Source organism: Pistacia vera, unplaced genomic scaffold (genome assembly GCF_008641045.1).
Source record: "Pistacia vera cultivar Batoury unplaced genomic scaffold, PisVer_v2 Contig460, whole genome shotgun sequence".
In the NCBI taxonomy this organism is placed as follows: Eukaryota; Viridiplantae; Streptophyta; class Magnoliopsida; order Sapindales; family Anacardiaceae; genus Pistacia; species Pistacia vera.
In genome coordinates, this window is record NW_022196291.1 from 378,880 (window position 1) to 396,676 (window position 17,797).

The 17,797-nt window shown below is 42.7% G+C and overlaps 1 protein-coding gene across 1 annotated transcript; it reads right to left on the bottom strand.

The window, feature by feature from the left end:
* Positions 1 to 201: 201 nt before the first annotated feature.
* LOC116145233 (vacuolar protein-sorting protein BRO1) lies at positions 202 to 4,232 on the bottom strand. The gene is made up of 3 exons (XM_031430663.1): positions 3,742 to 4,232; positions 2,649 to 2,927; positions 202 to 1,583 (listed from the first exon to the last, which is right to left on the bottom strand). Exons 1-3 carry the CDS (start codon positions 4,039 to 4,041, stop codon positions 504 to 506), a joined length of 1,659 nt encoding a protein of 552 aa, XP_031286523.1. The 5' UTR covers positions 4,042 to 4,232; the 3' UTR covers positions 202 to 503.
* Between the last annotated feature and the right edge of the window lie 13,565 nt (positions 4,233 to 17,797).

Below are 17,797 nucleotides of genomic sequence, written 5' to 3' on the forward strand. Positions count from 1 at the left end.
TCTATAATATAATAGGAACAGAATGATCTCATATTAGATTTAGTTGTCGAATAGAACACAATAGAATAATTTCATTTGCCAGAGGAATTCTAATATTCATTGCCAATTCAACCTGCCTGGCACTTTTTCAAAACAGCAACTTCCTATCTTATTCTTCCAATCCTGAATTTATATTCTTGTCTTCATTCATTGGAAGGTCCATTTCAAAGAGCTAAATCTTATCCTGTTACTCTACCAGTAGATCACAGTTTACAATTAAATGAGAATAATGCACTTCAAATTATTGTTAGTATACACAAATGGAATGAAGAAAGGCTTACGCAAACCAAAGTCTGATCAGCAAGATAAACAGCTCCAAAGTGACCAAACAAAAAAAAAATCGAAATAAAAGCAACCGAGAAATCCAAAGGGTAGAGAACCCCAAATTCCATGCAACAGTTCTTCTCAGCAAATCATCCAGAAAGTAGTAACTCTATACATCAGTATGAATAAAGGATACCATGCTACCCACCAAACCAACCTCTCTGAGGTTGGACTTCCCCACCATTCATTAGCTTATCCAGCACTATGTTCAAGTCAACTGACTGACCGTTCTCTGTCAGCTTGCGAACTGTTGCTCTAACATGGTCTCTGGGGAATCCCATACTTGTCACTTTGTCAACCACATCATCCACAGGAACCCTATTTCCAGTTCCTGGAGAAGCTGAGCCACCACTAACCCCAGAAGCAGTAGGAAGTGCATGTGGTAACACACGAGCAGTTGGGAGCTGAGGATAGCCACTGCCACCACTCTGTGGTGTGGCAGTAGGGAGCTGTTGTGGTTTCATTGTGGAACCACTACCGTACTGAGAAGGTGGTCCACCATAGGGGTATGGTTCACTAGGCCCAGATTGTGGCCCATAACCTGTAGGAAACCCAGAACTGGATCTGCTGGATGGTGGCTCATACATATGGGAAGGAGGAGGAGGAGGAGCCCCATAATACTGCTGGGAGGGAGGGGAACTTGGTGGCTGAGAAGGAGGCTGGCGAAGGTTCGGTGCATAGTTCTGAGGAGGAATGTAAGTTGTCTCTTCAGAAAGGTGGCCTAGTGAAGATTGAAGTTGAGGGGGGTGGGGTGGCTGAGAGTACTGTGGTTGTGGTGGAGGTTGATATGGTTGATGTGGTGCTGCTGCAGGAGGGTGTTGCAGCTGAGTTGGAGGAACTTGGTATTGTTGATTTGGCGCATCTTGAGTTTGACCCTGGGGTGGAAAATAAGTTTCTCGCTGAGGAACTGAAGGAATCTGGCTTGGAGGGAACTGACTTGGGAGCTGAACTGGAGGTTGCACATTCTTTTGGGGGGCAGGTGGAGGAGGAACAACAGTGGGAGGAGGAGGAGGAACTGACTGTGGAAAAGTAATGGGAGGAGGAGGAGGCTGTAGGTGAGATTGCAAGGGAGCAGATGCTACTTGCTGCGCAGCATCTATATGACCAGTGCTCTGGCTTTCTGACTGCTGATCTACCTTTGACACTTGCAGCTTTGAAAACTGTAGCTGAGCCTCCGCTATTTCTTGCTTATCCTTCAAAACCAGGACCCCTGATTGTACCTGCATTTGATTGATGACAAACACCAAATGCACACACATTATGATCAATTTAGCAATATAAACATAAGCTGGAATGGATGATGAATCAAGCTTTCACCCCACAAGAATTCAATATCCTAGCGCTTAATGAAGCAACAAAAGGCTGCTCCTGCTTTCACAAAGCCCAGATCTCTTTTTATATCAATTTTTAGGTTCTCAAAGGGGGAAAAAGATGACAAATTTAGACATAGAAGTGGTGAGGATTAACTCAATATCAAATTATATGATCTGATAAGATTGAAAGATGGCCTCTTTTGAGAAATAAAAAGTTAACAAGAATCAGCATGAAGTGGTGAGGCAATTTTTTGAGATTCACATACCTAGGGCCTTCAGGTATCAATTAAGACATTTTGTTTCCAAAGAATCTATCTATCAGCATCATACAATAAATTAAGCGGCCCAGAACTCAGGAAAGCTGATCCCAACTAGACAATGGCACACTTGAGGACGTTGAAGTTAAACGTTTTGTTAAATTAAAAGAAGTGAGCACTTTGCCACATGACTTGAAATCAGGATAGTTAAATGTTGCTTAGACTTGTAAAACATCATCCTTCTTATTATTTGAGCTTTTTTTTTTTCTTTTCCGAATGACAGGAAACAGAAAAGTTGTCTTAGGGAAGAATATAATTACAAAAGTAGACCAGTGTCCAGGATTCAAAAAGCCATAAAGAGGACAAAATTTATACAACCATGCATGTGCTGATATTTGTCTAACTAAGCCTTTACTGATATGTGACTAATCCTTACTACAAAAACCCTCCAAGAAAAAAACAATCCAACAACCCTTTTCCACTTAAGCACAAATCTTAAAATTCATTAGAAACAGAGGGCCATTTGAAGTGAGAATTCTGAATTTCTAATCAAGTGAACATATGCCATCAACCAAAGCACCTAATTCTACTTTCTGATTAGATATATAAATTCTCACTTTTTGCATAAGATACAAGTAATTCTACCTTCTGATAAGATGCACCTAATTCTAACTAATTACCCAAGGCAGTGAACAAGGGACAGTGAAGAAGATACCTCTCTCAGAATATTTTCCATCAGCCTCATTTTTCCATCAGTGCTTCCATGATTGTTTCCAACAGATACCTTCAAATCATCAATAGAATTCTCAAGGTTGCGGGTTCTTGTCTCCAACTGAGTTATTCGTGCACTGACACCCTCTAGTACATGCAGTATATCATCAACATACTTCTTCACCGTTCGATCAATCTCTGACACTATAGTACCATCTGAAGAATTACGGTCCTTCTCCAAAATGACTTTTGCAGGTTCAGCTGATTCGAGAGAGCTATAATTCTGTGCAGAACAAAGAAGTATGCAGATATAGTTAAATACAAACTCCATCACAATTGCCTCCCCTCCCAAGCAATAAAATACCAGAACTCACAAGAAAATATCAATAGCACAGTGAAGAAAAGAAAGTCTAAAGTAACTAAAAATTTCAATATATGAAAATGACAAAACTAAACAAATAACTCGTATGTATATCATGTAAATCTCACTGTTTTTTATTAAAATAAATAAATAAACACTCAAATACACATAGTGATGAGATTGAGACCTCCATTTGGCTCAGGTGACAAGAAAATCAAAGTCTCAATAATGTATGTTAGGTGTGAATCATAAAGATGGCAACTACTATGCTAAAATACTCCTAAAAAGCTTTCTTCACAGTACACAGTCAGGAGCCTCGCAAATAATTAAGATAAACAAATCCTGAACTATTGTGTTCATTTCAGCTCTATCGACAATTAGATACCAGCAATTCCAACACTGATTATTACAAAAGTAACACAATCAACGAATTTGAAATACTCTGTTACCGGTAGCAAAATCCCGATAACATTACCAAACTTTAACATCCAAAGTCAATTGGTGTAACCAAGTCCATGTCGAATGTTACTAATGTACTGTCCTTAGCTCACAAGCCTTACAAAAAAGCATCCGGCAATTTAACAAAGTAAAACCTTCAAAGCATAAATTTAATCAGCACAAACTCAACCACCAAATTAATCAATCAATCCAACCCACTATAACTCAAACAAAACCAAAAACAATCAAAACCCAGTTCAAATACAAACAAACAGAAAGAGGGAGAGAAGTAAATTACTCTGATAGGAGATTTAGGTTTATTATCAGCAGAATTCCAAACCCTAGCAGTAGAGGCAGAATCAAAATTAAGCGATTGAGACAATCCGCCACGAATCGGCTGAAAATCGTAACTGGGTACGATCTCTTCTTTCTTAATCCCAATCCCAATCCCATTATTGAAATCATGATCTTCCTCCTCGTGCTGCGGATTGTTCATTAGATCGATGAAGTCTTTGTCCTTGTCTTTGTTGGCGCTAGTGCCAATCTGGGACGATGTCAAATCCATTATCTGCTTATCCATATACTGCGACTTATTCATCGCAAAAAGGAAGGTTGAAGGAAATAAATTTGTTGAGAGTTTAGGCAATTATTCTTGGTTTTGGCTTGCTGTTGGGGTTTTGGAGTAAATGATTTGAATGAATTTTGGTTCAGGTTTCCTTAGTTACTACGGAAATAAGAAGTATTCGGTTGGTTAATTAGAGTGTTAGCTGTAGCATTGCAGCATAATTAGTACATTATGGCGTAACGTAATTGTAATTGCAATTATCAGTTCACCTTTAATCGTCTTCTTTGTTATGGATTGGGCCACTACTAGGCCCATGTTCACACCATGAAAATTTTGGGCCGACTTAATTGCAATTGCGTTGTCGAAGACAAATGCGTGCCTCTTAGTATCTCCACGTCTTTAGCTAGAAAAACATTTGAGAATACATATGGAAGTTGTTCTGTTAATTCAAATAAGATCTTGTTCAGTTCCATAGTTTCCATTTTACATTTGAGCATTTAAGCTAGCAGTACTTGTTACAATTATGAAGGGTGGAAATATGGTTCAAGGGAACATAATATGAAATATAATGAAAGAAATTCAAATCTATCATAAACAGGATTAATTCGAGAAAAACTTATATAGAATAGTTTCACCATAGTGTTAAGACCATTCAGTAATATACCAACATGTGTTCTTAGTTGGCCATTTTTTTTTTTTTTAACTTACGTTTTACCATGTCTTCTTCATTTTGATATCTGGAAAGTTTTCTCCTAATAAATTTTACTCCGAGTCTAATATAATGCCGATCAAGGCGTATTCGTTGATTAGGAATATATATCAGTCCTTGACGAGTAAGCCATAATTAAAATAAGATGAATCCTTAATGAGTTAGGCTTACTTGAATAGTTAAGTCTTTAACGAGATAGTGTAAAAGAATGTTGTAATGAAGTACTTCATATGTTTTAATTGGTTGAATAAAGAGAGATCGTAGTATTAGAGGCTTCCGGAGAGTTGACGACCACTCACGACTTGATAAAGAATGATGAACTTAAGCAACAAACGACAAAAGGAAAATTGTTTTATAATAGTAAATTGATCGACAATGAGAGGAAGGTGAGAGAGAAAATGGAAGCTATGTAAAAATCTTAAGGGCTTGTTTGGTAGATTATTTGAAAAATTATTTTCTGAAAAATTATTTTAAGTTGAGTCGAGTTGGACTCAATCAAATAGGATAGAATTCTGAGAATGTGTTTGGTATAATATCTTAAAATTATATTAGCGTTTAATAAAATGCTATATAATTGTTTGCTATATTTTTGGAAAATATTTTCTGAAAATATTTAGATTATTTTTTAAATCCTTACATTTATTAATTTAACGAAACACCTCACACAACAAAACTTTAAAAATTAACTAAAACACCCCCCACATTTTTTGAAAATCTGGCCATCATCAATGGCAATCTGGTCGTCATTAACGGCCAAAATCTAGTCGTCGTCAACAACTAGATCTCTAGCCGTAGATTTGGCTGAAAACGGCAAGATCGACATACAACTGGCCAAGTCCGGACAATCGTGCATCATTCTGGCAGCAGCAACGGCGGTCAGCGGTGGTTGCTATCTTGGGTGTTATAGCTAATTTTTAAACTTTTATTGTAGGGGTGTTTAGCTAAATTAACAAATGTAAGAGGTTAAAAAAATCTAAATTATTTGAGTTGAATAGAATATGATAATAGAAAACAAGTGTCCCTCTCCTTCTTTTCATTTTGAATAGAAAAAAATTTTATTTGATTAGGATTAATTTTCAGAATAATGACCTCAACAAGTAAAGTGGTAAACAAACATATATCTTATTTTCTTAATCCAAATAGAATAACAAAAAAATAATTATAAAGAGTGAAACAAACATGAGCTAATTATTTTTATAGTTAAAAAAGACAAAAGTAATTGTGATTAAAAAATAAGTTTTACAACTAACAAATGCATTAATATGTTATTGGATGGTTATACCACGTCAACATAATGAGATGGTGAGACTATTGCATATAAGTTTTTCTGCCGATGTACATACAATCATTTAATAAAGGTGCGTCATGTCATTGCACATATGTGACAAACAACGATTGTACATGCATCAAATACGCGAGAGAATTGCTCCTTAAACAAAAGGAAATTATACTATTTGTTCTTGATTTATGGTCAGAAGAAACTGAATATTGTTTGGTTGACAGAAAATATAATGAAAATGGTAATAGAAATCCACATCCTAATATTTGATTTGAGGATTAATGAGGTAATTATTCGAGAAAAGCAGTATTAAGAACATTAGCATAGCTCTTTTACTCTTTGATAATTATACATTAAAACAAAATTATTAAAAATTTGACCGTCATTAATTAGTGCCGCCAACAAGGAATCCCAAAACGACACAGCAAACACCTGGTCAAAAAAAAAATGAAAATTTAGTGACAACTTTTATTAGTTCATCCTATTCCTAAATGCAGGGGATCCGAATTAATACTAATATTATAAGGTTTCTTTGATGTTTATGTTTACAGAATATGGATCTTGTAATGGGGAAACTTTTAAAAGCAATAAAATGAGTTTCTTTTAGGAGTATTCTTATGAATGGTTTCAAATTGTTGTTTCCATTCATCTTCGGCAGCATATGGTTTACCACGTACTCTTGCCATCCATCTTTCAAACCTCTCCTTCATCAAGTTGAATTTAATTTGATATTTCTTTATCATTGTTATGCCTGAATGCAGGGCTGACGTAAGGTTCAGTCAGCGTGCAAAAAGTCAGAGCATAGGTGCACCCGCAGCCGAGTCGCATGGGAAAAGGAGCATCATGCTTTTGTCAGAATAGTGGGTGTATGCCAGACAAACCAGAAGTTGTGGTGCTCCCACGTGTCCAATCCCTACTCCAAATTTCGTAAATCACTCTAGAAGGTGGGCAATGTGACATAAAGAGGGATTTGCACGGATAATCCCACCAACTCACAGATTCAGTAATGATAATCTTAACCCATCCCACTATAAATTGAGGGCTCCTCTCTCATTGAGGGGATTCGCTATTCTCTCCCAAGAATATATAGCATTCTCTCTCTTGTACCATCATTTTATAAGTCATTTGTAAGTCAGTTCGCTAACACGACCTGACCTTTATCATTAATACAAACATCAGTGGACGTAAGATTTGCTTCCTTAGCATCCAAACCACTTTAAAAGTTGTTCCCATTGCATTTATTCTCATTTTTCTTGCATTTACGTGTGTCTTCTAGACCAGCTCAGTATTACACACGTGCGTTTAGTTTGTGTAAAAATCACGCATCAACAGTTTGGTGCTAGAAAGAAGGCCTGATCTAGTGTTCATCCTTCATCAGGAGAATCTCTAACTTACCGGTCCTACAGCAGCAAATGCCCCGCCAACCTGAACTTGAGCGAACCAACTAGGGTGCTGAGGGGATCCCCCAAGTCCAAGGGGACACCTTTTCCAAAATACCTTCAGTTCCGCAAAATGCTGTGGGGGATATCCCATCAAGTTCACAACTTGACCCTGCCATTAGAAGCTACCTGGAGAGGTTCGACAATACTCTCCAGACGGTCAACCGAAGGTTGGACCGTTTGGACTAAGGCGTGCCAACCAAATCAGCTGGGGCGGTGCAACCGTCAAAAATGCCTACAGGTCGCGCGAAAGCGCGGCAAAGGGAGATAGCCCATGCCGTGAGCACTGCAGCATGTCGACGAAAGGGTAATCAAGTGGCAAAAAAGGGGCCTACGGGCTCCAAAGGGCCAGAGAACTCCAACCGTTTCCCAAGCAGAATACTAGTGGCGTTAAGGCTCAGTGAAAGGACGCAGCTCGAGCTGTCACGTGCCACGTCGTAGGTACACCCCCGTAAAAGTGCTGGGCGGGGCGATTCTTATCACCACCAGCAAAACAATCCTGATCGTCATCAGGCAGGAGGTTCCCACACTTCACGGGGTGGTTCGTACCACCGCGAAAGTCCTGAAAATACCCCGCATCATCCATTGTCGGGGCCGCCGGCTGAGGAGAAGAGGAATCCAACCTCCGAACTTTCCTTAACCGTAATCGCGAGGGTCGAACTCGCATGGGTGAAAGTAATCCCCAAGTGGCTTCATTGCCTCAGATTGAAGAACTGCAGTGAGCTCTAGACCGATTAAGAGCTCAGCAAAATGAGCAAGGGCAGGTCGCAACCGTGTCCCTTTTCTCTCCCGAAGTGTTAGCCGCTCCACTCCCACTAGAATTCAGGATGCCCGACATACGAGCGTTTGATGGAAATTCTGATCCGCATGATCATTTATATGAATTCAATGACCTAATAGAGCTTCACCAGGTCTCGGATTTAGCAAAATGTCGTTACTTGGCAGTGACGTTAACCTCCCATGCCAGACGGTGGTTCAGGTCGCTCCTAGCGGGATCGATCAGTTCGTGGCCTCAGATGAGCGCAACATTCCTAATGCATTTCCAAGCAAACCAAAAGTTCTCAATGCCTTTGAGCTACCTCAGCAATATAAGGCAAGAAATGGACGAATCCCTCTAGTCTTACATTGACCGATTTCACAGAGAACTCAACAAGGTAGCTCATACTCCCGAAGAGTCTGTTCGGACTCTCATCATAACGGGAGTTCGTCCACGAACCGACTTGTGGAAAGAGCTACAGGCTGAGGACGATGTTTCCCTCACCCAATTCTACAACCTTGCGGAGAAGTACCTTAGAATTGAAAATTCAGTGGTATCGCTCTACCGCCGCAATACTGGCGCATCAGGAAGTTCGTGGTCAGGGGAAAAGTAGGAGAACTGATCGCAGATGGGCTACTGACGATCAGCGAAAGTGAAAGAAACCTCGCTACGAGCCCAAAAAGTCTTATGCTCATGTTCTTCGTCACGATCGCGACAGAGATCAATAAACGCCTCTAAATACATCTGTCTCGGCTATTCTTGATAAATCAGAGGAGGCCAGCCTGCTCGGAGAGCCTGAGCCCATGAAAAATCCCCCATTAGCCAGAAATAGTAAAAAGTACTACCGCTTTCATCGGGATAATGGGCACCATACTGATGAGTACCGAGCTCTCAAACAGGCAATCGAATAACTCATCAAGAAAGGACATTTCAAAGAGTATATTGACAACTTTGCTCCCGCACAGGAGAAAAGTCAAGGGGAACAAGGAAAAAGGCGTCGTGATCGCAAAGGATATTGCAGCGTCAACATGATCTTTGGAGGGCCGCACCTCGTGGGGAACACGCGAGGTGCCCAGGAAAGATATGCTCGTGCAGCTCATCACGACCCCATCAGTGTGATGAACACTACACAGCGACCACAAAAGGTTCACAAGGAGGAGGAAATTTCCTTCTCTGAAAAGGATGCAGCCCATTTGCATTATCCCCACGGCAACACTCTTGTGATCATGCCCCTCATTGGGCACCATAACGTCCACAGAATGTTGGTGGATAACGGAAGTGCTGTGAATATCCTGTTCTAGACTACTTTCGAGAGAATGAACTTGGACGAGGCCGACCTGAAGCCCGCCTTGATCCCTCTTTATGGTTTCATAGGGGACCACCTAATCCCCAAGAGAATGATCCAACTTCCAGTCACGCTGGCGACTATGACGAAGAGACCAAGGTTACTGAATTCTTGGTAGTAGATTGCCTATCTGCTTTTAATGGAATCCTGGGGTGACCTCTGCTAAGAAACTTCAAGGCAGTCACTTCGATATACCATCTGAAGATGAAGTTTCCCACCGCGATGGGGATAGGGGAAGTTAGCGCATCTCACGACTGTTACATAAAAGCAATGCAGATGGCATGCAAAGGGAAGGGTATCTCGCGTGGCGTTCCTCGATAGGCTATGGCGATCAGTCGGATCGAGCCATAGCTTGGTCCAGCCGAGGATAACATGGATCCTCGAATTCAGGAAAGCCCTTCTAATGGGCCAGTTGAGGATTTGTCCGAAGTATCGGTCGACTGAGACGAGCCAAGCCGGGTGTTAAGGATTGGGAGCAATCTTAACCCCCAGCTCACCTCCGAGCTGATCAGCTTCCTCAAGGAAAATATCGATGTGTTCGTTTGGTCGCACGCAGATATGGTCGGGATCAGCCCGGATATCATCTGCCATGCGTTGAACATCGATAGCGAAGTCAAGCCAGTTCGCCAAAAAAGAAGAGCAATGGATCCGGAGCGATACGTTGCCTTAAAGTTAGAGGTGGATAACCTCCTTCGAAACAGGTCCATCTGAGAAGCACTCTACCCGACCTGGGTTGTCAACCCTGTTCTGATAAAGAAACCCAATGGCAAATGGCGAACCTATGTTGACTTCTCCGACCTCAACAAAGCATGCTCGAAAGATAGCTTTCCCTTGCCCAGAATCGACCAGCTCGTAGATGCCACCTCGGGGCACGAGCTGCTAAGTTTTATGGACGTATACTCAGGATACAATCAAATTCTGATGTACGCACCGGACGAAGAGCATACATCCTTTATTACAAATCGGGGACTGTACTGCTATAAAGTCATGCCTTTCGGCCTCAAGAAAGCTGGCGTGACCTACCAGCGATTGGTTAACCGGATGTTCTCCGATCAGATCGGTAAGTCAATGGAGGTCTATGTGGATGACATGCTGGTCAAATCCCATGTCGCTTCGGATCACATAGCGCATCTCACTGAGATGTTTGATATCCTCCGACTATACAGAATGAAGCTGAATCCCCTCAAGTGCTTGTTGGGAGTATCCTCGTGAAAGTTCCTAGGATACATGGTTAACCAGCGGGGAATAGAGATCAACCCCGAGAAAATTCAAGCTCTCCTCGATATGGAAAGCCCGACCAGCAAAAAGCAGGTCATGAGCCTTAATGGGCGAATAGCGACGCTAAGTCGCTTCATATCGAGGCTAACAGATCGTTGTTTGCCATTCTTCAATGTTCTAAAGGCCAATAAAAAGTTCGAGTAGACTCCCGAGTGCGAACAGGCATTCCAAAGTATTAAATAGCACATTGGGAAGCCACCTCTCCTGTCCAAGCCTCTCTCGCAAGAGATCCTCCTCCTGTACCTGTCTGTCTCTCAGTTTGCGGTCAGTGCAGCCTTAGTTCGGGAAGAGGAAAAGGTCCAATGGCCAGTATACTATGCGAGCAAGTGTTTGTTGGATGCTGAGATGCGGTATCCAGAAATGGAACGATTAGCCTATGCCCTGCTGATTGCTTCCAGAAAGTTGTGACCTTACTTTCACGCCCATACAATCCATGTAATGACTAATTACCTGCTCAGACAGGTCCTCTAGAAGCCAGAGGCATTGGGAAAATTGCTTAAATGGGCCATGGAATTGAGTCAGTTCGATCTGAAGTACAAACCAAGATCAACTATCAAAAGGCAAGCTGTTGTCATCTTCATATCAAAATTTTCATATCTCCCAAGTGAGTTAGAACAACAGCCCAATGAAACCATTCAGGAAACTGCTCAGAATCTGTCGACCTAGAGCCTCTACATTGATGGATCATCAAACAGAAAGAGGGCTGGCGCAAGTCTTCTCCTTTTGAGTCCTGAAGGGGCTCGCATTCACGGCATTCTCCAGTTCGGGTTTAAGGCAACCAATAATGAGGCCGAGTATGAACTTTGCTCGCTGGATTGCGGTTGGACAGAGAAATGGGCACAACCGCGATCAGTATCCACAGCGACTCCATGCTGGTCGTCAACCAGATTTTAGGAGAGTACCAAGCCAAGGAAGAAAATATGATCCGTTATTTGAAAGAAGCTAAGGTCGCACTCGAGCCATTCAAACACTTCGCGATCACTTAGATTCCCAGAGACAGCAACTCTGTGGCAGACGTTTTAGAAAAGATAACCTTATCGTTGGACTCAGAAGCACCGGATAGCATTCCTGTCCGGTTCATCGAGGCCCCTAGTATCAGCCCGATCGAACAGGCCATGAATGTAGCTGAATCTGATTCCTGGATAACTCCCATCTTCCAATATCTCAAGGATGGGACCTTGCCTGATGACAAGGTCGAGGCAAGGGTCCTGCGAACAAGATCTGCTCGTTACACCCTCATCAGAGATCAGCTATACATGCGAGGATTTAGTGCCCCTCTCCTCCGATGTGTAACCAGCGAAGAAGCAGATTATATCATGAGGGAAATACATGAAGGGATCTGCGGTAATCACACCGTCGCACGATCTCTTGCGAACAAGGTTGTTCGTCAAGGGTACTATTGGCCCCGAATCCAAGAAGACACCTATAACTTTGTCAAGAGGTGTGACAAGTGTCAGCGGTTCGCGAACATATCTCGAGCTCCTTCCCACCAATTGATAACAATGACCAGCCCTTGGCCATTTTTCATGTGGGGAATCGACCTCATTGGTCCCATGCCAGTGGGTAAAAAGGGAGTCAAATATGTCGTGGTCGCAGTAGATTACTTCACTAAATGCGTAAAAACCGAACCGCTAGCCGCGATCACGACCAAAAAGCTCAAGGACTTTGTTTTCAAGAATATTGTGTGTCGCTACGGGATTCCTCATACCCTCATCTCAGATAATGGAAAACAGTTCGACAATGAGGAGTTCAAGCAGTTTTGTGATGAGTTGGGCATCCATAAAAAATTCACCTCAGTCGCAAGACCGCAAGCAAATGGCCAAGTTGAAGCTGTCAACAAAACCATCAAGCACACCCTAAAAGCCAAACTTGGCGCAACCAAGGGGAGTTGGGCCGACGACTTCCCCGAAGTCCTATAGGTGTACAGGACGACTCTGAGAACCTCTACCTCAAAAACCCATTTTTTGCTAGCATATGGTTGCGAAGCGATGATCCCTGTTGAGGTAGGAACTGGTTCGCTACGGAGGGACTTGTACAATGAAGCCAACAACGAAGCGTTTACGCGAGTAAGCTTGGACCTTGTTGAAGAACATCGCAGCAAGTTTTCGCTAAGAATAGCAGCCTATCAGCAACGCGCTAAAAGGTTCTTCGATTCTAAGGTCAGACGAAGAGACTTCCAGGTCGATGACCTTGTATTAAAGGAAGTTCTCCTTGGTACTAGAAAACCAAGTGCAGGAGTGTTGGGACCAAACTAGGAAGACCCTTACCGCATCGCCAAAGTGATAAGGCCGGGGACTTACCACCTAAAAATGCTAAATGGTTCCATAGTACCGTGAGCTTGGAATGCTGAACACCTTCGACCTTATTATCAGTAATTCCGAACTCATTTTTCCTTGTAAAGAATATTTTTTTATCATTGTAAATGTAAATCAGTATTATTCTGTTCACTTGTAATAGTCTTTACATGTAATTTTGTTTGTAAAAAATGTGTTATCATGTTGGCAAAGACTTGTTCCAATGTTATGGGCACTTAGAATGTAAACATGTATAATAAAGCGAACAGAAATTGTAAAAGCAAAATATATTTCGTTAATGAAAAGAGTACAGCAGGCAAAACGATACAACTATTAGCCCTAATCTAACCCCTGGAGGACCGACCTTATCTTCCTAAGGCTGGTCGGTTGGGGGCTTCTCCGAGGCGTGTCCCGAACCCTCTGTTTGATCGGATTGTTGGGCGGCCACCGCTTTATCATCCTACCGCGCCATGGACATGAGAGTTTCCCGCTAGTCCTCTGGGAGGTCGGACATATCAATGAGCGGATTCTTCGGCCTCAAGGCGTAAATAGACTCGATCGCCCACTCGGCAGCTTTCTCCTTGACCTCCGCTGCTTGATTCTACATCTCTTTGGTCAGGGAAGTAACTTTTCCCTGACTTGCTTGGAGTTCGGCCTCGAGAGCTTGCCTTTGCTTCTCGGAGGCATCCCTCTCTTGTTCTGCTCGCGAGGCCCGCAGAAAAGTCGTTTTGAGCTCCTGGTCCCTCTCCCCGACCTCCTTGGAGAGTCTAGCTATGGTCCTTTGGAGTTCCTTTATTTCCTCCCCATCTTTCTCAAGCTTAGCTTTTTGGAAGTCCACTGTACGAAGAGCCGCGTCCATTTCGCTCAGGTACCGGTTCGCCGACTAAGAGGATAGGTTCCTTTCTACTTTAGCGGCTTATAGGCTTCGCTTGAGTTATGCGTTCTCTTCCTTCAGTGCGACCTCCCCCTTTGCAGCTCCCAGCCCAACCTTCTCCAAGGACAGTTGCATGGAAAGCAAGGCCTGCAAACAAGAAAAGATATCAAGTTAGCTTATCAAAAGGAACTAAGGAAGTCCTCGCCTAGGACAGTTCGTTTACCTTGCTTAAGTGCTGGAGCGATGTGGACATTAGATCCACATCGCTGGAACCTACGAACTCCTCGAATGCCTCCGAGAGTCCGCAGTCTAACAAAGTGTCGACTATCAGCTGCAAGTACTCCGGCAGGTTCCTCAGCGAGTCCAGCACTGGAGTTTCCTTCTTCATACCTCCAACAGAGATCGTGTCGCCCGCCGGTTCCTTACCCGACCTCTTCCCTACGTCTGGCTGCGACCTCCCTGGTTGATCGCCCTCGGATTCGGTCTCCGACTCTTCGACCTGAATTTGCCTTCTCTTTTTCTTCGCTCACTGAGTCGTTGTCTTTAGCTTCGGGCAAACAGCCGATGGCTGGGAAGTTTTAGCAGGACGGATTGGTGCGTCCTCCGAAGCCTGATGTTGAGAAGCTCCAGCAGGTCGCACCGGGGGGCTCGATGTGGCACCTTCAGCCGGGGGATCAGCAGGAGCAGCATCGGTAGCCTTGGCGGTCCTTGACCGCAAAAAATTGAATTGCCTTCGTCGCAGCGGCTCTGACTCCTTCGGAGGCATGGTCGTTGTATGCAAGCATTGTTAGCAAAAGTATTTCATTTCACAACCAGAAAAGAACCAGTTAACAAGACTTACTCAATAAGGGCTCTAAAGACGCGTTTGCATTGAAGAAACCGTATTTCCGCAGATTCACGGTCGTCCGAGCTTTTTCGCATCGTGACTGGCTTCAGGCAGGAAGCCAAAAGATACGATCCTATCCGGATCGAAGAGCAGCCCTAAGTCGGTCGTCTTATTAACTGCCAAAAAAGAAGCAGATCGTTAGAAAGAAAACGCATTCCAAATTTAATGAGTTCGCCAAGGGAAAAGAGCCTACTCGGGTCCTGAAAGCGGCAATGGCCATCGTAACGAAAGAAGAAAAACTTCATTTCGAAGGCCGTCGCGTTGCTAGGGTAGTTTTGTATCCCCTCGGCTATGGAAGGTCGCCTGGACAAGTAATAAGAATCCTTGTCCTTACTCTTTTTCAAGAAATACGAGCAGCCGAGTTCCGTCGTGGTTAGCTCGCCCAGCCCGTTCTCGCGACACGTGATGTACATGGCAACAACAATAACATACGCGTTTGGAGTGAGCTGCATCGGTGCTATCCGAAAGTGATCCAAGACCAACCTGATAAAAGGGTGGAAGGGGATCAACCCCCTACCCTTGATGATCTCCTCGCGACCATCCCGCTTGATGGGTATCGCGACGAGTGGGCCACATCGCAGAAAACATCCACGTCGATACCGTACTATTTTATCACCTGCTCGAGCTCTTCCCCAGTAAGTACCGAGTAGACCTCAAGAGTGACACTCGGAGCACCCTGCAAGGACGAACCTGTTCCTTCCTCGGATCTGGTCATTGAGGGGTCTATTCTACTGGTCTGCAAAAGTGACAAGCATGGGGGTCATTTAGCCATCGTATGCTACTTCGTACGATGACATGGAAGGAAACAAACTCCCTAAAACCTAGGAAAACCCTAACAGAATGATTCGAGCCGCCATTTATGGCTCGAACCTGACATGAGCGCTCGTCTCCGATTAGCTACCGGAAGACTAATGCCATTTACCAACCACGGGAATAAAAAATAAAAGCAGAGAAAGATTCTTACCTTTCAGAATGCCAAAATGGCTTCTTCTGCTTCAAATAGCAGAAACACGTTGGTTTGGAAGGCAAGGGCTCCAAGCTTGCGAAAATCTCTTACTCGCTGTGAGAAAGACAAGTGTGGTGACATTGCCTGGGAAAGATCTTAGTTTATATAACGCATGAAACAACGCTCGTTTTTCTTGGAATCAAAATGACGTTTGGGCGGCAAAAATTTCTCATTGTTGATCATGACCACGTGTCATAGATCAGTGAGGAAGAGTGAGCGTCATGATTACAGAAAACCAAACAGTCATCTTTTTCCGTTGAAAAACTCAAGCGACGACACTCTCTCGCTCAGCATTAATTGCGCCCCAACCTGAATTCAATGCTCTAATAAGGGGTGTTGATTCAGCATGCCTTGCATTTAATGTTCTGATAAAGAATATTGTGTTAGCATATCACGCATTTAATGCGCCTAGTTGGCATTTATTACGCACAGGACATGTCTGTCAGAGCAGGGACTGTTTCATTAAATGCATCCATATTGAAAATGCAACAGGCAACGCCTGACGAAGTCAGGTCGCTCATCCTTAACAAGCAATGACCATGCGAGGTCGTGTTCATGAAGGGCGCTACCCCGACCAATCTTCAGGCAGGTCGTAGTCACCAGAATTTCCCAAAAGCATATAGTCAAGGCATGAATTATAGTTTCTAAGGTTTAATCCTCAAACCTTAAAAACTAGAGGACTTCTGTTATGCCTAAAGAATGTAGGGCTGACGTAAGGTCCAGTCAGCATGCAAAAAGTCAGAGAATGAGTGCACCCGCAGCTGAGTCGCAAGGGAAAAGGAGCAGCATGCTTTTGTCAGAATAGTGGGTGCGTGCCAGACCAACCAGAAGTTGTGGTGCTCCCACGTGTCCAATCCCTGCTCCAAATCTCGTAAATCACTCTAGAAGGTGGGCAATGTGACATAAAGAGGGATTTGCACGGATAATCCCACCAACTCACAGATTCAGTAATGATAACCTTAATCCATCCCACTATAAATTAAGAGCTCCTCTCTCATTGAGGGGATTTGCTATTCTCTCTCAAGAATATATAGCATTCTCTCTCTTATACCATCATTTTGTAAGTCATTCCGCTAACACGACCTGACCTTTATCATTAATACAAACATCAGTGAATGTAGGATTTGCTTCCTTAGCATCCGAACCACTTTAAAAGCTGTTCCCATTGCATTTATTCTCATTTTTCTTACATTCACGTGTGTCTTCTGGGCCAGCTCAGCATTGCACACATGCGTTTAGTTGGTGTAAAAATCACGCATCAACAATCATCTATAAGTAAAGTTACACAATTTAAGGTTTATATTTGCATAAAGCAGAGGAAGTAAAAGGCTTGTATTTATGTACTGAATAATGCTATAATATTTATATAATTACTTAAGAAGCACCTAGACTGGAAACAATAATATTGCACGAAGCCACCAAGGGAAGTAGCATAAAGCCATGGATAAAGAAAAAACTAACAAATACAGCCCTGAAGTACTTAACAGGCGTTATATTAAATTTAACAGAGTATGGGCATTCCTGTCATTTATCAATTTTTGATGAAATCTCTGTGTATTACCAAATCCCATATGGTTTGGATTAGCGATTGCCTAAAGCGCCACATACTCTGTTAAATTTATCGAAAATGCTAGATATATAAAGACTCTTACAAAGAGTCTTTGTACAAAGTGATATGACAGTTGTCACACCACTAGTTTCATATCAATCTTCTCTTTCTTTTTACAAACTAGTGGTATGGAAGTTGCCACATCACTTTATACAAAGGCTCTTTGTAGGAGTCTTTGTACATCTAGCATTTCTCTAAATTTATTAGTTAACCTATGACTCTGTTTAGGGGTTGTCGAGACCAGCTGCAGGAAATCTGACTTCTATCTTTTCCTAGCCAAACTGAACATAAAATTGAATCAATTTAGCCACAA

Coding starts and splice junctions, on each gene's coding strand:
- LOC116145233 (XM_031430663.1), bottom strand. CDS start 4,041: ATGAATAAGTCGCAGTATATGGATAAGCAGATAATGGATTTGACATCG. Junction 2,928..3,741: donor AACCTAAATCTCCTATCAGA/GTAATTTACTTC, acceptor TGTTCTGCACAG/AATTATAGCTCTCTCGAATC. Junction 1,584..2,648: donor TGGAAAATATTCTGAGAGAG/GTATCTTCTTCA, acceptor AATCAAATGCAG/GTACAATCAGGGGTCCTGGT.